A 20,709-nucleotide genomic window follows, 5' to 3' on the forward strand; every position below is an offset into this window, starting at 1 on the left:
AACCTTCGCGAGTCGTTCCTGCACCTCTCAAGCACCGCGTTTAACAATCCAAATTCTCCAAAGTCAAACAGTTCCGATTCTCGAACCGGTGAATCCCGAGGGAAACAACGATACATGTAATAACCTGTTTTTCGCCAGAATTATTTTAATTATTTATTATATGTAACTATATATGTTTATGTGTGATTTATTGTTTTGTTTGTATTTATTTGGGATTTGTGGATTTTTGCCCTAGAAGGGTATTTTAGTCATTTTTAGATTAAGGGGTAAATTAGTTATTTTCATTAAGAAGGTTATTTTTGGTATTTTAGTGAGAATAATTATTTTTGCTAAGTTACTATTTAGAGATGATAATTATTCGGTGTTTTAGCGGATTAAGTGAGTAGTAACTTTTGTGAATTAGTTAGTAAGAATGTTGAACCCATCAAGACAATTAGAAACCTAGCCCAATTAAGAGATGACTATCTAATCATAACTCTTAATGAGAAAACTATGTTAAGCCATTTATTATTTTCATTTCACAAACATAAGAGGTAGAGAGAGAAAGTAGATCACAAGAGAAAAGAAGAGGATGCTAGAGAAAGCTTGGGGTTTGAAGAGCTAGGGGGAGATTGAAGCTTAAGCTAGTGGATTCAAGACCTAGAGCTAAGGGGGATAGATTCCTTTTATCAATTAAGCTATAACTTCATCTTTTTAATTATGGGTCATAAGTGATTATTGTGAATTAAGACTTTTTGTGATTTTTAATGATGAATTTCGTGCTCTTAATTCATGTGGAATTATTGTTTGGCTAACTTTATAGCTCTCATAGTCCCTGATAGCTCAACATGTAGAGCATTACCAACTCTTGTGTTCTCCCCAAAACATAAGAGGAAATTTGAATCATGGTTTCTGAAAATACATCCACAAGCAGAAGATTGATTAGTTGAAGACCTATCAATGTTGCATTTAACCCACTGAGGAATAGGAGGTCTCCAAATGACTTCAATGATCTTGGAAGCTTTGGGAGGATGAAGAGTAACATTGAGTTTCTTTATGATGACAAAGTTTGAAATGCTAGCAAAGGCTACAACTTTTGAGAGGTTTCCAATTAAAGCTGTGTTTGAAATAAGAGATAAGGGGTTAATATAGTAAAAGTCTCTAATTTTAGTTGATTATGTCAAAGTCTATTATGCTACTAAATGAATACACCATTCATTGTCGATTGCAATCTATTAATTTTGTTTGTGTATTTTTTTATAACAACAACCTGTACTAAGTAATATTCAGCATTTGTACTAAAGTATGTTCGGAGATTCAACTTTTGTTTTTTAGGGTTAAGCTAAACAACAACTGGTGTTTGTATTATGTAAGATATTCTCACACTTGATCAAATCTCGATTGTTTACTGTCGTCTCCAAGGGCGATAGTTGTTATCCTCATCGAATCTAACCATCCTACCGATATGGCACCCAACCTCAACACCCACTAATACATCCATAAATCCAAAAGGAAGCTGGTCGACCTGGACCCATATATCTGTTGTGTTCATCGGAATTGCCAAAGGATCCTTCCTCCCCAACCACTACTTTCTTGATGATCATATTGTTATCTAGCAATCAAGGACGACTGCCATCAAGGATTGGTTTGTTGACCATCACACGCCCGACATGACATAAGTCTAATAGCTCAGCTTAGGACAATTTCGGCAAGGAGCTATTAGCGCCGCTATCATCATTAATGTTCAGGTTCTCCATTTTTTTAGACGAGAGGATGATTGTGAATGTTAGAAATTAATATAACAAGGCCAGTGATGTAATTTTCATAAAATAATGAGAAAAACTAATCCAAAGGCCAGTTGTATTTATGTAGAGAAGTGCTATATAACACGAGTCCTTAGCACACGACACAACAATCATGCGGAGCAAGTGGCTCCGTGCGGGGGATGCGAACTCTAAGTTTTTCCATTCTATTATGTCTTCTCGTCGACGTTTTAACACTATTTGTTCTGTGTTGGTTGAGGATGTGCGAATTGAAGGAGTGGAGCCTGTTAGAATGCTATTTTCACTCATTTTGCTCAACATTTCAAGTCGCAAAATGTGGTGCGTCCGAGTGTTTCTAGTCTTCGGTTTCAGAAGCTGTCTGTGTTTGAGGGTGGAGGTTTGGTTAAACCTTTTTCGGTTGATGAAGTCAAAGAGGCGATTTGGGACTATGATAGCTATAAAAGTTCGGGTCCTGACGGGGTAAGTTTTGGTTTATTAAGGAGTTTTGGAGTGTTTTGAAAGTTGATATTATGCGGTTTGTGTCTGAATTCCATCGCAATGGAAAGCTGGCAAAAGGCATCAATACTACTTTTATTGTTCTTATCCCAAAAGTGGACAACCCTCAAAGATTGAATGATTTTCGCCTGATTTCTCTGGTGGGGAGTTTATACAAAATCATTGCGAAATTATTAGCTAATAGATTTAGATTAGTTATTGGCAGTGTTGTGTCTGATACGCAGTCGGCCTTTGTAAATAAGCGTCAAATTCTGGACGGTATTCTGATTGCTAATGAGGTTGTTGATGAAGCAAGCAAGTTTAAGAAGGATCTCATGTTATTTAAAGTGGATTTTGAAAAGGGGTACGATCCGGTCGATTGGGGTTATCTTGATGAGGTTTTGCAGTGCATGTCTTTTCCGGTGTTGTGGAGGAAATGAATTAGAGAATGTGTTAGTACCGCTACAGCTTCTGTGTTAGTTAATGGCAGCCCTACAGATGAATTCCCGCTTAAGAGGGGTCTCCGGCAGGGGGATCCTCTGTCACCTTTTTTGTTCCTTCTGGCAGCTGAGGGTTTGAATATTTTGATGAAAGCTATGGTTGACAATCACTTGTTTACAGGGTACTCGGTTGGGACGGTTAATCCGGTGAGAGTCTCTCATTTACAATTTGCTGACGATACTTTGTTGTTAGGTAAGAAAAGCTGGGCCAATGTTCGGACTCTCCGTGCTACTCTTGTCATTTTTGAGACCATGTCGGGTTTGAAGGTTAATTTTAATAAAAGTTTGTTAGTTGGTGTTAATATTTCCGAGTCTTGGTTGGTTGAGGCGGCTTTAGTGTTGAGTTGTAAAGTGGGCAAGATTCCTTTCATGTACCTTGGTCTTCCTATTGGGGGTAATCCGCGTCGTTTGTCGTTTTGGGACCCTGTTGTGAATAAAATTAAATCTAGACTGTCTGGTTGGAATAGCCGGTTTTTATCGTTCGGTGGTCGCTTAGTCCTCTTGAAAGCAGTTCTGACTTCTTTGCCTGTCTATGCTCTTTCCTTCTTTAAAGCTCCATTAGGTATAATCTCTTCCATTGAATCTTTGTTGAATAATTTTTTTTTTTTTTGGGGGGGGGGGGTGAGGACCGTCGGAAAATTACTTGGATAGGTTGGAATACTTTATGTTCTTCTAAGGAGTCTGGAGGGTTGGGGGTTAGGAGATTGAGGGAGTTTAATTTTGCATTGTTAGGTAAATGGTGTTGGAGGATGTTGGTCGATAAAGTAGGTTTATGGTATAGTGTTCTTGTCGCCTGTTATGGCGAGGTGGGTGGGAGGTTGGAGGTGGGGGGCCGGAGTTGTTCTTCTTGGTGGAGGGAGGTAGGGAGGATTCGAGATGGGGATGGTGGTGTAGGGGGTAGTTGGTTTGGTGATAGTGTGCGTCGGAAGGTGGGTGATGGGTGTAACACCCCGTTTCCCAAAATCAATTAAAATAATAATAATACATCAATCATCAGAGTAATCACAACGGGCATGCCACATTTCTTCATTTAAAATCTTCTAAATAGAGTGTATATAAAAATCTATTTAATCAAACGTCATTCATAAAATTGTCATTAAACTTGCAGCGGAATATTTGTAACATCAATAAGTCTACAATAATTATTCTTGGCATAAAAGTCATTTCAACATAAAATTCAATCACAAAGGGCTACATCAGCAATATTTCAAAATTGATACATAGGAAAGAATTCAAGCAATAAAATCCCATCCCACGTATCAGAGCCCTAGACACTGTGAGCCACCACCTACTACTCAGGATCACCTGCAAGTTACCCATAGGAAGGGAAACATTTTCAAGCAGAAGGGGTGAGATTCTCAAACAATAATAATAATATATAATAACATAAATGAATCTAACACCCTATCATCATAATCATTCATCAATTATAGTATAACATCATTAGCAACTTCAACATCCAACAGTAATATAAACAGTAAGCAACGACTCATGCAACAACCCGACTTCACCTCTAAGACTCATGCAGGACATGACAACTCTACTAAGACTCCTCAACAAATGCAACTATGCATGTGGTACCATAACAGAGCCGAAGCCCTCATCTTTATAGAATGGTTAAAACATTCTTTTATCAGGACATGAGTCCTCATCATTAACATCGTTTTGAACAACATAGTGTTCCATCATTTTGAACGACAAAGCGTTCCAGGACCGAAGTCCTCATCGTTTTTATGCTTATGCAACTGACTCCACTTGTGTATATCTGCATACAACTCAACGACAAATGCATATGTACTCATATGACTCACCACCCCTTAATGCAACATGTTTCATTCACTTGATTCAAGTATTCCAACATCTTCAAAATTCATAAAATTTAACCAACTAAATATCATCATAAATTAAGTAGGATTTTATGTCTATACAAAGGTTATACAAGCTAGAAGGAACACCTAGAAGTACTCAAAAGGATCCCTTAGTGCACGAAGCAAGGTTCAGAAAAAGGCTGACTAACACTCAGTTCGCTTAAGCGACGGCTAGTTCGCTTAAGCGACCAGCTTAGAGTAGGTCTGGGTTCAGTTCGCTTACGGGTCGCTCACGGCTCGCTTAAGCGAATTCTTGGCAAAATCAAATTCAATTTTCGCTTACCAGCTCGCTCACTGTTCGCTTAAGCGAACGGGTAAAATCTAATTTCTGGGCAGCTACATGAATGTTCGCTTAAGCGACGGGTACTTCGCTTAAGCGACCACTCTTCTGGGCGGGGTAAAAGTTACGATTTTCAGACTTCTCCTCACTCCAAAAACCCAGTTTTAATCCCCTGATCACCCAAAACGTTTTCTAGAAATGTTTACAAGTCCTATATACAATCAGACATCAACAGGAACAACAACTAAACATCAACAACAACAATTCAGCCCAATCAAGCATTCATACAGAACTTCCAAAATTCATCCATCATATTCTATTTTCATTTCAATTACGATCAATATCAACAACATGGATTAAGAAATCATACTAATCATCCAAGTACAACATTATAAACCTGCTTCTTACACCTTTTCTTTCAAAATCATCATTAACCATTATTTTCCCAATTTTACCTTAAGAACAGTTTAATTGATTAATTTTCAGAAATTACATATTATGACTATTGAAAGATAATCCCACCCTTACCTTAGAATTGCAAAGACAAATAGCACAGCAAATCAGTTCCTAAGTTCTTCTCTCTTGGTCTTCTCTCCTTGCCTTAGCTTTTCTCCTCTCCACTTGTTTGCACGTTAAACTGTTTTCTGACTTTTCTTTCCGTAACTCCCTAAAACTATAACTTCTCCTTTTTCATTAAAACCTCCCTTATTACTATTAATTTCTAATTATTCCCCAAACTCCTAAATAATTCCATTATTCATATTATTCTATTTATATTAAATAAATTATATAAATAAATACTACACACCACATATAGCACATATATTAATTAAAAACACACAAAAGACTCTAACTAATTCTAAAAATAATAAAATAACGACTAGGGCGTTACAATGGGACTGATACATTGTTTTGACATCACTGGTGGTGTGGCGAAGCGCCTCTTAGAGAGTTGTTTCCGAGGTTTGATGAGATAAAACCGCAAGTGCACGGTCTTACCGAAGTAGTATGAAAAGAGTATCGTTCCGACAGGGAGTTATGAATTCAATCAACTTTAGATAATGATTAGACTAAAGGTTTATAAGATAGAAAAGTTTGGGTTTTTAATTAAAAGAAAATAAAAGAAAAGATAAAAGCCTTGGAATTATTGGTTCATCCTAATGACAAGTCCTTCACAAACCAAACTATTAAACTTATAACCTTATGTTAGATCTAATTTCTCAAGACAGTTTCTTTTGTTCCTCTAGCAACCAAGCCTATTTCGCTGACTTGATTACTATTAGATTTTGGTTCCTCTAACAACCAAGCCTATTTCGCTGACTTGATCATTATTAGTTCCCTTGAAGATCGAAACTATATGTCTCAAAGATTGTAAAGACTATTTCGCTGCCTTTACAATCTTTGTCTAAATTCACTTGTTCGAATATCAAAGCTCCACTTTCGTTTTATGAATTGATATTTGAGATGATGGATAAACAATTATCAAACCCTCCACTTTCGTTTCCACAGTTTGATAATGGTTGATCCATGTTAAAGCGGTGAATTTAGATAAGGAATTAGGGTTACATAAGATTAAGGTTTAAAGCTTGGTTTGATTAGGATTATGTCATTAGACTTATCCAAAAATCCCAAGACAAGAGAAGTCTACTCACTAATGTTCATCGTAGACAAGGAGAAGAAGAGAGAAAGCATAAAAGTAAATAACAAGAAAGTAAATGAACTTTTATTAGAAAGACAATTGTCACATATTGTATTCCAAGAAAAGATGATTATTTGTGATGGATGGCTACTCTATTTATAGCATTTGTTCGACTTAAAATCTAAGCTATTACATTCGGGCTAAAAATAGAGTAGCTTAAAATCTAAGCAAAAGCAACAAAAGAGGCATTGGAAGGTAGCACGGCCGTGCCAAGCCTAGCACGGGCCGTGCCAAGGTTTTGACTTTGGGGGAGACATATTTTGTCATCGAATCTTCGTATTTCTGCACCGAATCAGCTCCAATCCTCTTTCTTTTGCTCCAAGACTCAATTCATCCAATATTCATTCCTGAAATATAAAATATGCAATTGTAGTAATATAATTCAAAAAGGAAATATTATAAATATAAATATAACTAAAATCTAAATAAAACAATACTAAATATTATGGATAAAATAGATATAATAATGACTCATCAAGGTTGTTTTGTTTAGCTGTGAATAAAGATATTTCTGTAGCTAACATGTTTTCCTTGAGGTTGTTGCGAGGTGGGGAGGGGTGGAGTTGGAGACGGAGGTTGTGGGCGTGGGAGGAGGTTTTATTAGAGGAGTGTAGGGCCTTAATACTTGATGTTTCTTTGGTTCCTAATATTTCAGATTCTTGGGTTTGGCTTCCTGACCCCATTGGAGGTTTCACAGTTCGAGGTGCTTATGAGGTCCTTGCAGCGTCTGCCAATCCCAACAGGGATAGTGCTTTGGATTTGGTTTGGCATCATCAGGTTCCTTTGAAGATTTCAATCTCCGCTTGGCGTCTCATTAGGGATCGGTTACCGACGAGAGCAAATTTGGCAGCACGTGGTATCTTACAGTTAGACACGGCTTGGTGTGTGGCAGGGTGTGGTATGATTGAGACAGCAGATCACTTATTTCTTTCATGCCCTTTTTTTACGGTTTTATGGGAGCAGGTGCGGCACTGGTTAGGTTGTGCTGGGGTTGACTCCAACACTATTTCTCATCACTTTGTGCAGTTCACTGGTTTGGCAGGTTTTGGCAAAGCTAGGAGGTCTTTTCTTCAGTTAATATGGCTTCTGGCATCTTAGGTGATTTGGAATGAGCGTAATATTCGTTTGTTTAAAAATGTGTTTACTGAGGTTCCTAGATTACTTGATAAAATTATGTTGTTATCTTTAGCTTGGCTGAAAGCTAAAAATGCCACTTTTGTTTTTGGAACTCAGATGTGGTGGTCAAGTCCTATGGTTTGTTTGGGCTTTGGCTAATCACCGGAGGTTGTTTCCTCTTGACTTTGTTACTGTGTTGTTCTCTTTGTGTTGTTGTTAGTGGTCTTTTGGCACACCTTGTGCGAAGAGATTGCTATCGCTTTTGGTAATATAATTTCATTTTGGCTTGTTAAAAAAAAAAAAAAAAATCATGCAGAAGGGAGAAAATATTAGCAGAAAATAAATAATTAATAAAAAGAAAAAGTTTCATCAAACGGCTTAAAACATTGTCGAATATATTCGTGCTTCTTAATTTGTCGTGCTATCAAGTACTTCTCATTTATGTATCACGCTGGGTAAACAGCCAGATCTTGACTAGTAAAAGAAAAGGATTCGTCCCCGTGAGCATAGCTCAGTTGGCAGGGACAATGCATTATTATATGCAGGGGCCGGGGTTCGAACCCCGAACACCCCACTTATTCACTTTAAAAGTGAAATTCTAGCCACTAGGTTACCTAACCAAAAAAAAAAAAAAAAAAAAAAGGATTCATGCATGTTTTTTTTTTTTTTGGTAGATAGACGAAATGGCAAAGCCATTATAAATTCACACACATAAGTGGAGGTACCGGGGTTCAAACCCCGGTCATGGTATCCAGCCTAACAATTTCGGCATTTGCCAGTTGAGCTAGGACTTCTGGATTCTAACAAAATATCTATAGATCTTTGTATCAAACCAATAACTTCGATATCACACCCACATAAAACCAAAATAAAGCACGCTTAATAACTTCAAAGAAAAGATCTCCACACAAATCGATCAGATTAAGGATAATTGAAATGGAAATTGTTATGTTAATTTATTACACCTAAAAAATGTCAAAAATATAGACAAATCATCGTAATTTTTCAAGTTTATTCTTCAAATTTTAAATATAAGTAGCACAGATTAAAATAGTAAAAATTTAAAATAAGTTTTGAATGAAGTCTAATTGCAACATAAATTGAAATGTCGAAATAATAAATGCAAAAATAAATTTAATTACGAGAGTCAAAGTTTTAGTTTTGTATCAATCTTCTACAATGGAAATTCTTAAAAAAAATAAAATAAAAAAGTCAAAGAAAATCATTGACAATCAATGTCTTTGATACTCATATCAACTATTGTAAAAAATCAAATAAATAGTAACACTGAAATGAAAGATGAATTGCAGCAACGTTAATGTATAAAAAAATTCAGCTAAGGTAATATTGAGTGAAAATCATTATCCATATGTTTGATTCTCTGATTTTGACATTGTCTTAACATTTTCAATTCTATTTGAAATTATTTTGTGTGTTTGAGCAAATATCATCATGAAGCTCGGAAACATTATACTAACAGTGGGAGCTTTGTTTGCTCTCTTCACCCTCACCTATGGATCAGGTACACATATTATTAGAATAAACTATTATTTTGGTTCTTAAACTATCACTCATTTAAAAATTTAGTCCTTCAACTATATAAATATTCTAAATAACCTTTAAATTTTTATTGTTGATCAATCAAATTAGTTTTTCATTTCCTTTAGAAATAAGACAGAGAATGATAATCTAGAGACTATCTTGATATACTAAAAATAGTTTAAAAACATTTACTACAATTTTACAGGGGTGTTAATAGTGCTTTACTATGTAATATAGGTCATTTTTTATTTTCACCCCTGTAAAATATTTTGTTTGAATTTCATCCTTGTAATTTGAAGATTTTTTGGTTTTGAACCTTCGTGAAAAATTTCACCCCCTGTAATTTGAGCAAATTTAGGTTTACCCCCTTGTAATTTGAGCAAATTTCGGTTTACCTCCATGTTAATTTGAGCAAATTTTGCTTTACCCTTGCCATATCTTCGATTTTGTACAGTCAAAATTCATAAAGGTCCAAAACGAAAAATCTTCAAATTACAAGGACGAAATCCTAAAAAAAAAATATTTTACAGGGGAGAAAACCGGAAATGACCTATATGACAGGTAGAACACTATTAACCCATTTTATAGTTTATGAACTAAATTGATGAGAGAGTGGTAGTTTAGGAACCAAAGCCAATGATTTATTATTATTATTATTATTATTATTATTGCTGCTGCTGCTGCGGCTAATATTATGATTGTTGTTAAACTAAACTAACATGTGAAAATGTTGTAGGCGAGCTTGCCGATAAATTTTGTTACAAAACTATAGGAAGGTTAGATAACAACTGTGACAATGCCCTTCAAGACTGTGAACAAGAATTCGTGCAACGGTTTGGAAAAGACTCTCAACCCTACGGTTGTAAATGTCGAACTGATCGTACTAATTTATATCACAAATGCTCATGTAATGTCATGTGTTGACCTAAGTGGCAAGGACGAGTGTTTAGTCTATTTAACTAATAATGAAAGGAATTAAACAATTATCTCCCTCACGTCGTATTGTTTGTGGTGTTTTTCATCTTGGATTTGGATTCTCTTCTGCCTTTTTAATCTGGCCTCTCTCATTTTTCTATTCCAACGGTTGATTGGGCTAAAAAAAATAGAGAAAGAGGAAAAAAAGATGAGTGAAAATGTATCAAACATGAGAATTTGCATTCAACAGCTGTTCCAAAAACACACTAAAGCATCTACCATACCATTCCCAAATCTAATAAAATACATGCAATATTGCGGTCTAGTTTGCATAATAACGCAAGAGATCTTACAAAGTTTTGTTTATTTTCCATCAATGAAGCACAAACATGATACGAGTATCGGATACGACATGTATCCGAACGGCGATACACATCATTCATTGAAAAACATAGGATACGATACGTTTGAGATACACACACATACACACACACACATATATATAAGAGTCAGGATCCGTTGACACCAGGTGTCAACGAATTCGTTGACACCAAATCTCATCTATTGAATTAGTTTAATCTAGAGGCTATTAATTATTCACTTAAAAGTGTACTGTGACATCAAATCTATTTTACACACCTTATTACCTTTTGGTTTATTTTCTCTTCCTTTCTCTTGTGGTGTACTATGATGTCGTTGTTTCATAAGAGGTGGTGTACTCTCACGTAGTTGTATTGACAAGTTGACGTTGTCGTCGTCGAATCGTTGAAGTTGTTGTTGATGACAAACCATGGAATGTTAATGATCATGTTGTCGTTTATATTTCTATGAGATGATGATTATGTTGTTGTTTATATTATTATAAGATGATGAATATATGTTGTGTTGTTTATATTATTATGAGATGATGATTATGTTGTGTTGTTTATATTATTATGAGATGATGATTATGTTGTGTCGTTTATGTTATAAGATGATGTTTATGATGTGATGATTTATGATGTTATATGATGATAGTTATGATTTGATTATTATGTGCTAAGTGATGATGTATATAATGCGATGAATATGAAATTAATAATGATTAGAAGTTGATTGAGTTATTAATGAAATATTATAAGAAGATTTAATGTTATTAATTGATGAAGTTTAAGTTGTTAAATGCTTTCGATGAATTATATGCTTATTATTATTGAATGTGAAATCTCACCCCTTCTGCTTGAAAATGTTGCTCTTCGTATGAGTAACTTGCAGGTGATCGAGAATAAGTTGTTGTTAGATTGCTGTCGTGAGTGGACTATCTTCCACGTGTGTCTTTAGGTGCTCTGATACGTAACGGGATGGGAACTTTGTTGCATGCTTTTCTATTTTACGTATTACTTTATGAAGTTTTATGAACATGTTGTTGGAATAACTTTATGAGATTTTACATTGAGGCCTTTGTGCCAAGGTTATTTTAAACGTTGAAATAATTTCCGCTGCACTAAGATTTAATTTGATGATTGAGATAATCAGTAATTTTACTATATTCAAATTTGAAAGGGGTGTAGCATCTTGTTTAGTTGTTTTACTCTGATTTATGCAAAAAAAATAAAACAAATTATGTTGGGAAAACGGGGTGTTACAGGGCTCATGCCTTGTATGAGCCCTGTATTGGTACCACATTCATATAAGAAGTCCAAGTTGCATTGTGGCATAGTCGAGTCAAATAATGAAAGATGTTATGATGTTATGTGAATAATGATGCTACGATGTTTAAGATGTTATGTTAAGATGTTTATGTTGTTATTTACGATTGTTGAATTATATTGATTAATATTATTGTTTTGTGAAATCTCACCCCTTCTGCTTGGAAATGTTGCCCTTCGTATGAGTAACTTGCAGGTGATCGAGCTTAGAGTGATGTGTTGTTGTCGTGAGTGACGTGTTCCTCACTGAGTCGTTAGGTTGCTCTGATACGTAACGGGATGGGGTTTTTGAATGCATGCTTCATTTCCTTATGTATTTGACTATGATGTTTATGCTTAAGTTGTTTAACTAAGATATTATGATGAGGCCTGCGTGCCAAACTTATTTATGGTTGATGATATATTCCCGCTGCTATTTTGTTGAAAGTTAAATTATTATTTGACTATTTACGATTATGTTTAAATGTGATATCCCGTTTATGATGTTTACTCTGATATTTGTTAAGAAATTTTTATGTTGGGAAAAAAGGGTGTTACAATTGGTATTAGAGCAGGTCGGTCCGTCCGGCCAATTAGAAGAGTCGTGTCGAGTCTTAGTAATATTTGTATTACTATCTTATGTTGTTGTTACCTGTTGTGTAGAATCTCAGAAATGGCTGGAAGAAACGATGCTGCATTAGCTGCTAAACTACAAGCCGTAGCTCAAGCTGTGGGGCAACAACCTAATGCAAATGCTGGTGTGAATGCTGAGACGAGGATGCTTGAGACTTTACGAGGAATCATCCTCCTACTTTCAAGGGAAGATATGACCCCGATGGAGCCCAGACGTGGCTTAAGGAGATCGAGAGAGTTTTTCGTGTTATGCAATGCACTGAAGTTCAGAAGGTGCGATTTGGTACACATCAGCTAGCCGAGGAAGCTGATGATTGGTGGGTTAGTCTTATACCTACCCTAGAGCAAGATGGTGCTACTGTGACTTGGGTTGTGTTTAGGAGGGAGTTCCTAAGCAGATACTTTCCGGAAGATGTTCGCGGGAAGAAAGAGATTGAGTTCCTTGAGCTGAAGCAAGGAAACATGTCAGTGACTGAGTATGCTTCCAAGTTTGTGGAGTTGGCAAAATTTTATCCGCATTACGCTGCAGAGACTACTGAGTTTTCGAAGTGTATCAAGTTCGAGAATGGATTGAGGGCTGAGATCAAGAGGGCAATTGGATACCAATAGATCCGAGTTTTCTCTGAGTTGGTGAACAGTTGCAGGATATATGAGGAGGATACCAAGGCTCATTACAAGATTGTGAATGTGCGGAAGACTAAGGGCCAACAGAGTCGCCCTAAGCCCTATAATGCCCTTGCTGATAAGGGCAAACAGAGGATGGTCGAGGATAGACGGCCGAGGAAGAAGGATGCTCATGCTGAGATTGTCTGTTTTAATTGTGGTGAGAAAGGCCATAAGAGCAATGCTTGTCCTGGAGAGGTAAAAAGATGTTTCGGATGTGGTAAGAAGGGTCATGCATTAGCCGATTGCAACCGTAATGATCAGAGGTACTTGTTATATTGGTTCTCAGTGCAAGCAGCCTAAGAAGGCGCCGACTATTGGTAGAGTTTTCGCTTTGACTGGTACTCAGACCGAGAATGAGGATCGCTTGATCATAGGTACATGTTATATTAATAATACTCCTTTAGTTGCTATTATTGATATTGGTGCAACACATTGTTTTATTGCTTTCGATTGTGCTTCTACTTTGGGTCTTGATATGTCTAATATGAATGGAGAGATGGTTGTCGAAACTCCAGCTAAGGGTTCGGTGACTACTTCTCTCGTATGTTTGAAAAGTTCTTTGTCTATGTTTGGTCGTGATTTTGAGATGGATTTAGTTTGTCTACCTTTGAGCGGTATGTATGTGATTCTGGGTATGAACTGGTTCGAGTAGAACCATGTTCATATTAATTATTTTAGCAAGTCAGTGTATTTCTCCTCAGTCGAAGAGGAAATTGGTGCAGAGTTCTTGTTTACTAAGCAGCTGAAGCAACTGGAACGTGATGGTATATTGATGTTTTCTTTGATGGCTTCTTTATCAATTGAGAATCAAGCAGTGATTGATAAGCTACAAGTGGTATGCGATTTTCCTGAAGTTTTTCCAGATGAAATTCCTGATGTGCCTCCAGAGAGAGAAGTTGAGTTTTCTATTGATCTTGTTCCTGGAACGAAGCCGGTGTCGATGGCACCTTATCGTATGTCAGCTTCCGAGTTAGCTGAGTTGAAGAAGATTTGTTAGACCAAGTGTTTCACCTTGGGGAGCGCCAGTTTTTCTAGTGAAGAAGAAAGATGGTAGCATGAGATTGTGTATCCACTTCCGAGAATTGATGATTTGATGGATCAGTTAGTGGGTGCACGTGTTTTCAGCAAGATAGATTTGAGATCAGGTTATCACCAGATTAAAGTAAAAGACGAAGATATGCAGAAGACATCTTTCAGAACGCGGTATGGTCACTATGAATACAAAGTTATGCCTTTCGGTGTTACGAATGCACCTGGAGTATTCATGGAGTACATGAATCGCATCTTTCATGCCTTTTTGGATCGATTCGTGGTTGTTTTTATCGATGATATTTTGATTTACTCCAAGACTGAAGAAGAACATGCTGAGCATCTGAAGATTGTCTTGCAAGTGTTGAAAGAGAAGAAACTTTATGCTAAATTATCTAAGTGTGAGTTCTGGTTGAAAGAAGTAAGTTTTCTTGGCCTTGTTATTTCTGGTGATGGTATTGCAGTAGATCTCTCTAAAGTCGAAGCGGTATCGCAATGGGAGACGCCTAAGTCAGTTACAGAGATTAGAAGCTTCTTGGGTTTAGCTGGTTACTACAGAAGATTTATTGAAGGATTTTCCAAGTTAGCACTTCCGCTAACGCAGTTGACTTGTAAAGGTAAAGCCTTTGTGTGGGATGTTCATTGCAAGAACAATTTCAGTGAATTGAAGAAGCGGCTGACGACAGCTCCGGTTTTGATTTTGCCGAAGTCTGATGAACCTTTTGTGGTATACTGTGATGCGTCCAAGTTGAGTTTAGGAGGTGTACTTATGCAAGATGGTAAAGTGGTAGCTTATGCTTCAAGACAGTTGAGAATTCATGAGAAGAATTACCCGACGCATGATTTAGAGTTGGCAGCTGTGGTCTTTGTATTGAAAATATGGAGACATTACTTGTATGGTTCGAGATTTGAGGTGTTTAGTGATCACAAGAGCTTGAAATATTTGTTCGATCAGAATGAATTGAATATGAGGCAGCGTAGATGGCTAGAATTGCTGAAAGATTATGACTTTGATTTGAATTATCATCCAGGTAAAGCTAATGTTGTTGCAGATGCCTTAAGTAGGAAGACATTGCATATGTCCACTATGATAGTTAGAGAGTTCGAGTTGCTTGAATAGTTTAGAGATATGAGCTTAGTTTGTGAGTGGTCACCTCAGAGTGTGAAACTGGGAATGCTGAAAATTGATAGTGAATTTTTGAAAAGTATTAAAGAGGCACAAAAAGTTGATATCAAGTTTGTAGACTTGTTGGTTGCAAGTAATCAGACTGAAGATGGTGACTTTAAGGTCGATGACCATGGTGTGTTGAGATTCCGAGGTTGAATTTGTATTCCTGATGATGAAGAGATGAAGAAAATGATTCTTGAAAAGAGTCATAGAAGTAGCTTGAGTATTCACCCGGGAGCTACGAAGATGTATCATGATCTGAAGAAAATTTTCTGGTGGTCTGGTTTGAAACGTGATGTGGCACAGTTTGTGTATTCCTGTTTAGTTTATCAGAAGTTGAAGATTGAACATCAGAAACCTGCTGGTATGATGGTATCTTTAGATGTGCCAGAGTGGAAATGGGATAGTATATCCATGGATTTTGTGACGAGTTTGCAGAATACTCCTAGAGGGAATGACGCAATTTGGGTAATCGTTGATAGATTGACGAAGACGGCTCATTTTCTACCGATTAATATTTAGTTTTCCTGTTGCCCAGTAGGCAGAGATTTATATCAAGGAGATTGTGAGATTGCATGGTGTTCCTTCGAGCATTGTATCAGATAGAGATCCAAGATTTACTTCTAGATTTTGGAAAAGTTTGCAAGAGGCTTTGGGTTCGAAGTTGAGATTGAGTTCGGCGTATCATCCGCAGACAGATGGTCAGTCGGAAAGGACAATTCAGTCGCTAGAAGATTTGTTGAGAGTTTGTGTTCTTGAGCAAGGAGGAACTTGGGATAGTCATATTCCGTTGATCGAGTTCACATATAATAATAGTTATCATTCTAGTATTGGAATGGCACCTTTTGAGGCTTTGTATGGTCGGAGATGCAGAACTCCGTTGTGCTGGTTTGAGTCAGGTGAAAGAGCGGTCTTAGGACCCGAGATTGTTCAGCAGACTACCGAGAAGGTTAAGATGATTCAAGAGAAGATGAAAGCGTCGCAGAGTCGACAAAAGAGTTATCATGATAAGCGTAGAAAAGACCTTGAGTTTCAAGAAGGAGACCACGTGTTTTTGAGAGTTACTCCTGTGACTGGTGTTGGACGTGCTTTGAAGTCAAAGAAGTTGACTCCGAGATTTATTGGTCCGTATCAGATATCGGAAAGAGTTGGAACGGTGGCGTATCGAGTTGGATTACCACTGCATCTTTCGAATTTGCATGATGTTTTCCATGTGTCGCAACTTCGGAAGTATGTTCCGGATCCATCTCATGTGATCCAGAGTGATGATGTGCAAGTTAGAGACAACCTTACGGTAGAGACTTTACTTGTGAGGATTGATGATCGTAAAGTGAAGACGTTGAGAGGCAAGGATATACCTCTTGTGAGAGTCGTTTGGAACGGAGCGACTGGTGAAAGCTTGACGTGGGAGCTAGAGAGTAAGATGCTGGAGTCTTATCTAGAGTTGTTTGCTTGAGGTAAATTTTAGAGGACGAAAATCTTATAAGTTGGGGAGAGTTGTAACGCCCACTTTTAATTAATCGATTATTTAATTAAGTCTAGACGAGTTATATTATATTTATATAATATATGTGTGATTTATGATGATTTTAGATGATTTATGTGATTTGAGATGATTTATGTCATGTGATGATTTTTATGAGGAGATGAGACTTATTTTGTTGTTTAAGAAAATAAGATTTGAAAATAAAATAAAATATTTAGTTATGGGCTGTTTTGAGATATTTTTAGAGAGTTTTGGGGGAGAAAGAGAGATAAGATAAGATATGGGGAAGAGATATAAAAAAGAAAGACTTAGGTTTTTAGAAACACTTTGTACGTACGTCTGTTTTTGGAGAAAAGTGAGAAAAAGCCAAGAGAAGAGCAAGAGAGACCTAGGGCTGCGATTTCTTCAAATTAAGGTAAGGGTGAGACTAACTCTGCAATTTTATTAATCATATAATCCATCTGGTTGTAATTAGCAAGAAGTAGGATTTAATTGGAGAAGTTGAGAATTAGGTCAAATTGTTAGAATTGATGATCAAACGGTGAAAATTGGTTAGATTGATGTAGAAACTGTCCTTTGACCTTAGAATATGAATATGATAAATTCTGGAATTGAAATTAGGCTTAAAATTACCATGTGAGTTGTTGAATTTTCGTGAAAAACTGCATTCTGCCCGAGCCTACATTCATCGCTCGCCCTCGCGAACGATCATTCTCGCCTCGCGAGTGATGAAGTTCATCGCTCGCCACGCGAGCCATTTCCCTTCGCCTCGCGAGTTGCAAGTCGCAGCTCGCCACAGCGAACAACCTTACTCGCCATAGCGAGCATGACCAGAGAGCATGTCGAATTCTGTATTTTTGACTTTTGAGTTGAACCTTATATGTTTTTGAGTGCCTAAAGATGTTTATTAAAGATTAGATGATGACTTAGAGTGAGATTGAACCTGGTTTAGCTTAGAATAACTTTAGTTGGAATTCTGGCTCGTACTCGCCATGGCGAGCAGATGTTCTCGCCTCGAGAGCACTTCCAGAACCGAGTGCGATTGAGGATATTGCGATCTGTGTCGCATAATTTGATTAGAGATGGACCCCCTAGGTAGTAATGTGACTTATATAAGAAGTTAACTGCAATCTGTGAAGCTATTATGAAATGTTAATGTTGAATATGATGTAAGATGAAGTTTAATTGCATTACTTGAAATGTTAATGAATGAATGATTGAGATGATGCTTGCTTTTATTTGATATCCTTATATGATGTCATAATGTTGTTGCAATCTGCCTATGCTGCTATTGTTATTTAACTAAGTTGCATGAGTCAATATAAGATGAATAAGATGATGTTGAATCTCCAAATTATTGGATACATAAGAGATGATGATTAAGATGTTTTAAGAGATCGAGTCCATGCATTAGCATACATATGTAGGGGGCTCATGCCCTGGAGATTAGTACTCACCACGATGGAGCTTTAGCTCAAATTAAAGATGGGGGCTTATGCCCTGGAAGTATATTAATACTCAATAACGTTGGAGGCTCATGCCCTATATTGGTACCACATGCATATAAGAAGTCTAAGTTGCATTGTCGCATAGTCGAGTCAAATAATGAAAGATGTTATGATGTTATGTGAATAATGATGCTACGATGTTTAAGATGTTATGTTAAGATGTTTATGTTGTTATTTACAATTGTTGAATTATATTGATTAATATTACTGTTTTGTGAAATCTCACCCCTTCTGCTTGGAAATGTTGCTCTTCGTATGAGTAACTTGCAGGTGATCGAGCTTAGAGTGGCGTGTTGCTGTCGTGAGTGACGTGTTCTTCACTGAGTCGTTAGGTTGCTCTGATACGTAACGGGATGGAGTTTTTGAATGCATGCTTCATTTCCTTACGTATTTGACTATGATGTTTATGCTTAAGTTGTTTAACTGAGATATTATGATGAGGCCTGCGTGCCAAACTTATTTATGGTTGATGATATATTTCCGCTGCTATTTTGTTGAAAGTTAAATTATTATTTGACTATTTACGATTATGTTTAAATGTGATATCCCGTTTATGATGTTTACTCTGATATTTGTTAAGAAATTTTTATGTTGGGAAAACGGGGTGTTACAATGGTGACGGGTGCCCTTCTGATTGGGTCCTAAAGTCTGGTGGGCCGATCACTTTTGATTCGAGATCGGGAGTCTGTTCGTTGGATCAAGTTTTGGTTTTGGACTTTTTATGGTTTCTTTCGGTGGATAGGAGGTCGAGAGGTGGTGGAAGCTTAATGATCTTTCAGATAGGAGCTTTTCGGATGTGGCTCGGGTTTGGTGTTCAAGTCTGGGAGTTTAATTTTGAGGGGTGTTTTTCTTTCGGGGTGAATAGTGACGATGTGTGGTGTTGGATATCGTTTTTTCAGTGGTCGTTTGTCGCGTCATTTTTCGGAGATCAAGACTATTTGATTAGCTTTTGACTCACTAATTATTCCAGGACTGAACAATTTTATTTGTTTAAGAAAAGGGAAAAAAAAAGTTCAAACTACCCCATTGAAAAGATTTTGGGTTCGGGGGTTAGTTATATTTAAGGAAGGTATTAGCACCCTAAATATTCGTAGTACTCTACGAGAACCTCTTGATTTTATTTATTTTTCGTTCTATAACTTACTTGCTTTTTTTTTTGTTTAAAAGAAGGAATTAAAAACTAGTGATTTAAAGAAAAAGAAAGTGAGACCTAATTTATCTACATTTTTTATGATTTGGAAGGACATGGTCCTCTGCCTACGTACCCATGAGGGATCAAAACCTCGTAGTTCGGGTAGAAATTGACGTTTGATTGGTTTTGTGTTTTTTATAAGTTTTTGAAAAAAGTTTTAAAGAGAAAAGCCAAGTGGCAAATGAGTATTTGTTTGTGTTTTTTAATATTGAAAAAAAGAGACTTAAAGTAAAGTTAAATTGATTGAAGTTTGATTAAGAAAAGAAAATAAAAATGCGGTCACTTGATTTGGATCAAGGTTTGTTTATGAAAATATTTTTGTGATTTTGATTATTTGCATGTTTTTTGTTGTTTTTTTTGGAATATTAAAAAAAAATTAAACTAACGGAGCAATAAAAATAAAAGCGCATGGATTTTTGTCGTGACGTTGGATCACCACAAAATCCCTAATCTAATTTTTTTGCATTTTTGGATATATATATATATATATATGTATATATATATATATATATATATATATATAAGGCCGTAAAGAAATAAAAGGACACACACACCCACACACTTTTCTCATTTATATTTACATTGGACCTAAATACATTCTAATTGCTGGAAAATAAATAACAATAATTAAAATGCTAAATAAAAATAAAAAAAATGCAAAAATGCTAAAAAGAAATAAAATGCAAGAAAATAAAAGAAATGGACAACCGAAGGGACGAAAATTACCGAAGGGATAAAATTCCGAAGGGACTTATTCTGAAGGGACAGAAAAAAGAGGGAGAAGAAAAGAATAGCTCGTCAACACAAGCTAAAGAGGGAGAAGAGAGAAAAGTTCTTTGACAACTCAAGAGAACTTTTGATGTGTGAAATTGTGTGGAATGAGAGCTCTATTTATAGGTGAGGAGGTTGATGAAAAATGGAAAATTGGTTTAATGGAAATGATGGACAATTATGGTGAATTTTGAAAAAGGAATGTTAAAGTTGACACTTGATTTGAATTTTTTTTTAGACCTTGTACATTTTATTTTTGGACCTATTGACACTTTGTTTGTTTCGAACACTAATTAATTAAAAAGAAATAAAAAATCTAATACGAAATAAAATAAAAACAAATTAAACTAAATTATGTAAAGAAAAATAAAATTAAAAGATGGAAAATAAAAATTATTAAATATGAAAATAGTAACTAAACTTAAAATTAAA

General features: G+C 36.2%; 2 protein-coding genes across 2 annotated transcripts; both read left to right on the plus strand.

Moving 5' to 3' along the window:
• Window positions 1-1,896: 1,896 nt before the first annotated feature.
• Window positions 1,897-2,677, plus strand: LOC120579516 (uncharacterized). The gene is made up of 3 exons (XM_039831931.1): window positions 1,897-2,028; window positions 2,070-2,222; window positions 2,309-2,677. Exons 1-3 carry the CDS (start codon window positions 1,897-1,899, stop codon window positions 2,675-2,677), a joined length of 654 nt encoding a protein of 217 aa, XP_039687865.1.
• Window positions 2,227-7,984, plus strand: LOC120579676 (uncharacterized). Its single transcript, XM_039832342.1, has 2 exons — window positions 2,227-3,299; window positions 7,240-7,984. The coding sequence occupies exons 1-2, from the start codon at window positions 2,825-2,827 to the stop codon at window positions 7,680-7,682; spliced, it is 918 nt and encodes a 305-aa protein (XP_039688276.1). The 5' UTR covers window positions 2,227-2,824; the 3' UTR covers window positions 7,683-7,984.
• The last annotated feature ends 12,725 nt before the right edge of the window (window positions 7,985-20,709 follow it).

This window comes from Medicago truncatula, chromosome 3 (genome assembly GCF_003473485.1).
Source record: "Medicago truncatula cultivar Jemalong A17 chromosome 3, MtrunA17r5.0-ANR, whole genome shotgun sequence".
In the NCBI taxonomy this organism is placed as follows: Eukaryota; Viridiplantae; Streptophyta; class Magnoliopsida; order Fabales; family Fabaceae; genus Medicago; species Medicago truncatula.

Excerpts from the sequence above, each read along its gene's own strand:
- LOC120579516 (XM_039831931.1), top strand. The coding sequence starts at position 1,897 with ATGCGGAGCAAGTGGCTCCGTGCGGGGGATGCGAACTCTAAGTTTTTC. Across the intron at positions 2,029-2,069 it reads GAATTGAAGGAGTGGAGCCT|TCGCAAAATGTGGTGCGTCC; the intron begins GTTAGAATGCTA and ends CAACATTTCAAG. Across the intron at positions 2,223-2,308 it reads AAAGTTCGGGTCCTGACGGG|CTGGCAAAAGGCATCAATAC; the intron begins GTAAGTTTTGGT and ends CGCAATGGAAAG.
- LOC120579676 (XM_039832342.1), top strand. The coding sequence starts at position 2,825 with ATGAAAGCTATGGTTGACAATCACTTGTTTACAGGGTACTCGGTTGGG. Across the intron at positions 3,300-7,239 it reads CTTCTTTAAAGCTCCATTAG|ATTCTTGGGTTTGGCTTCCT; the intron begins GTATAATCTCTT and ends CTAATATTTCAG.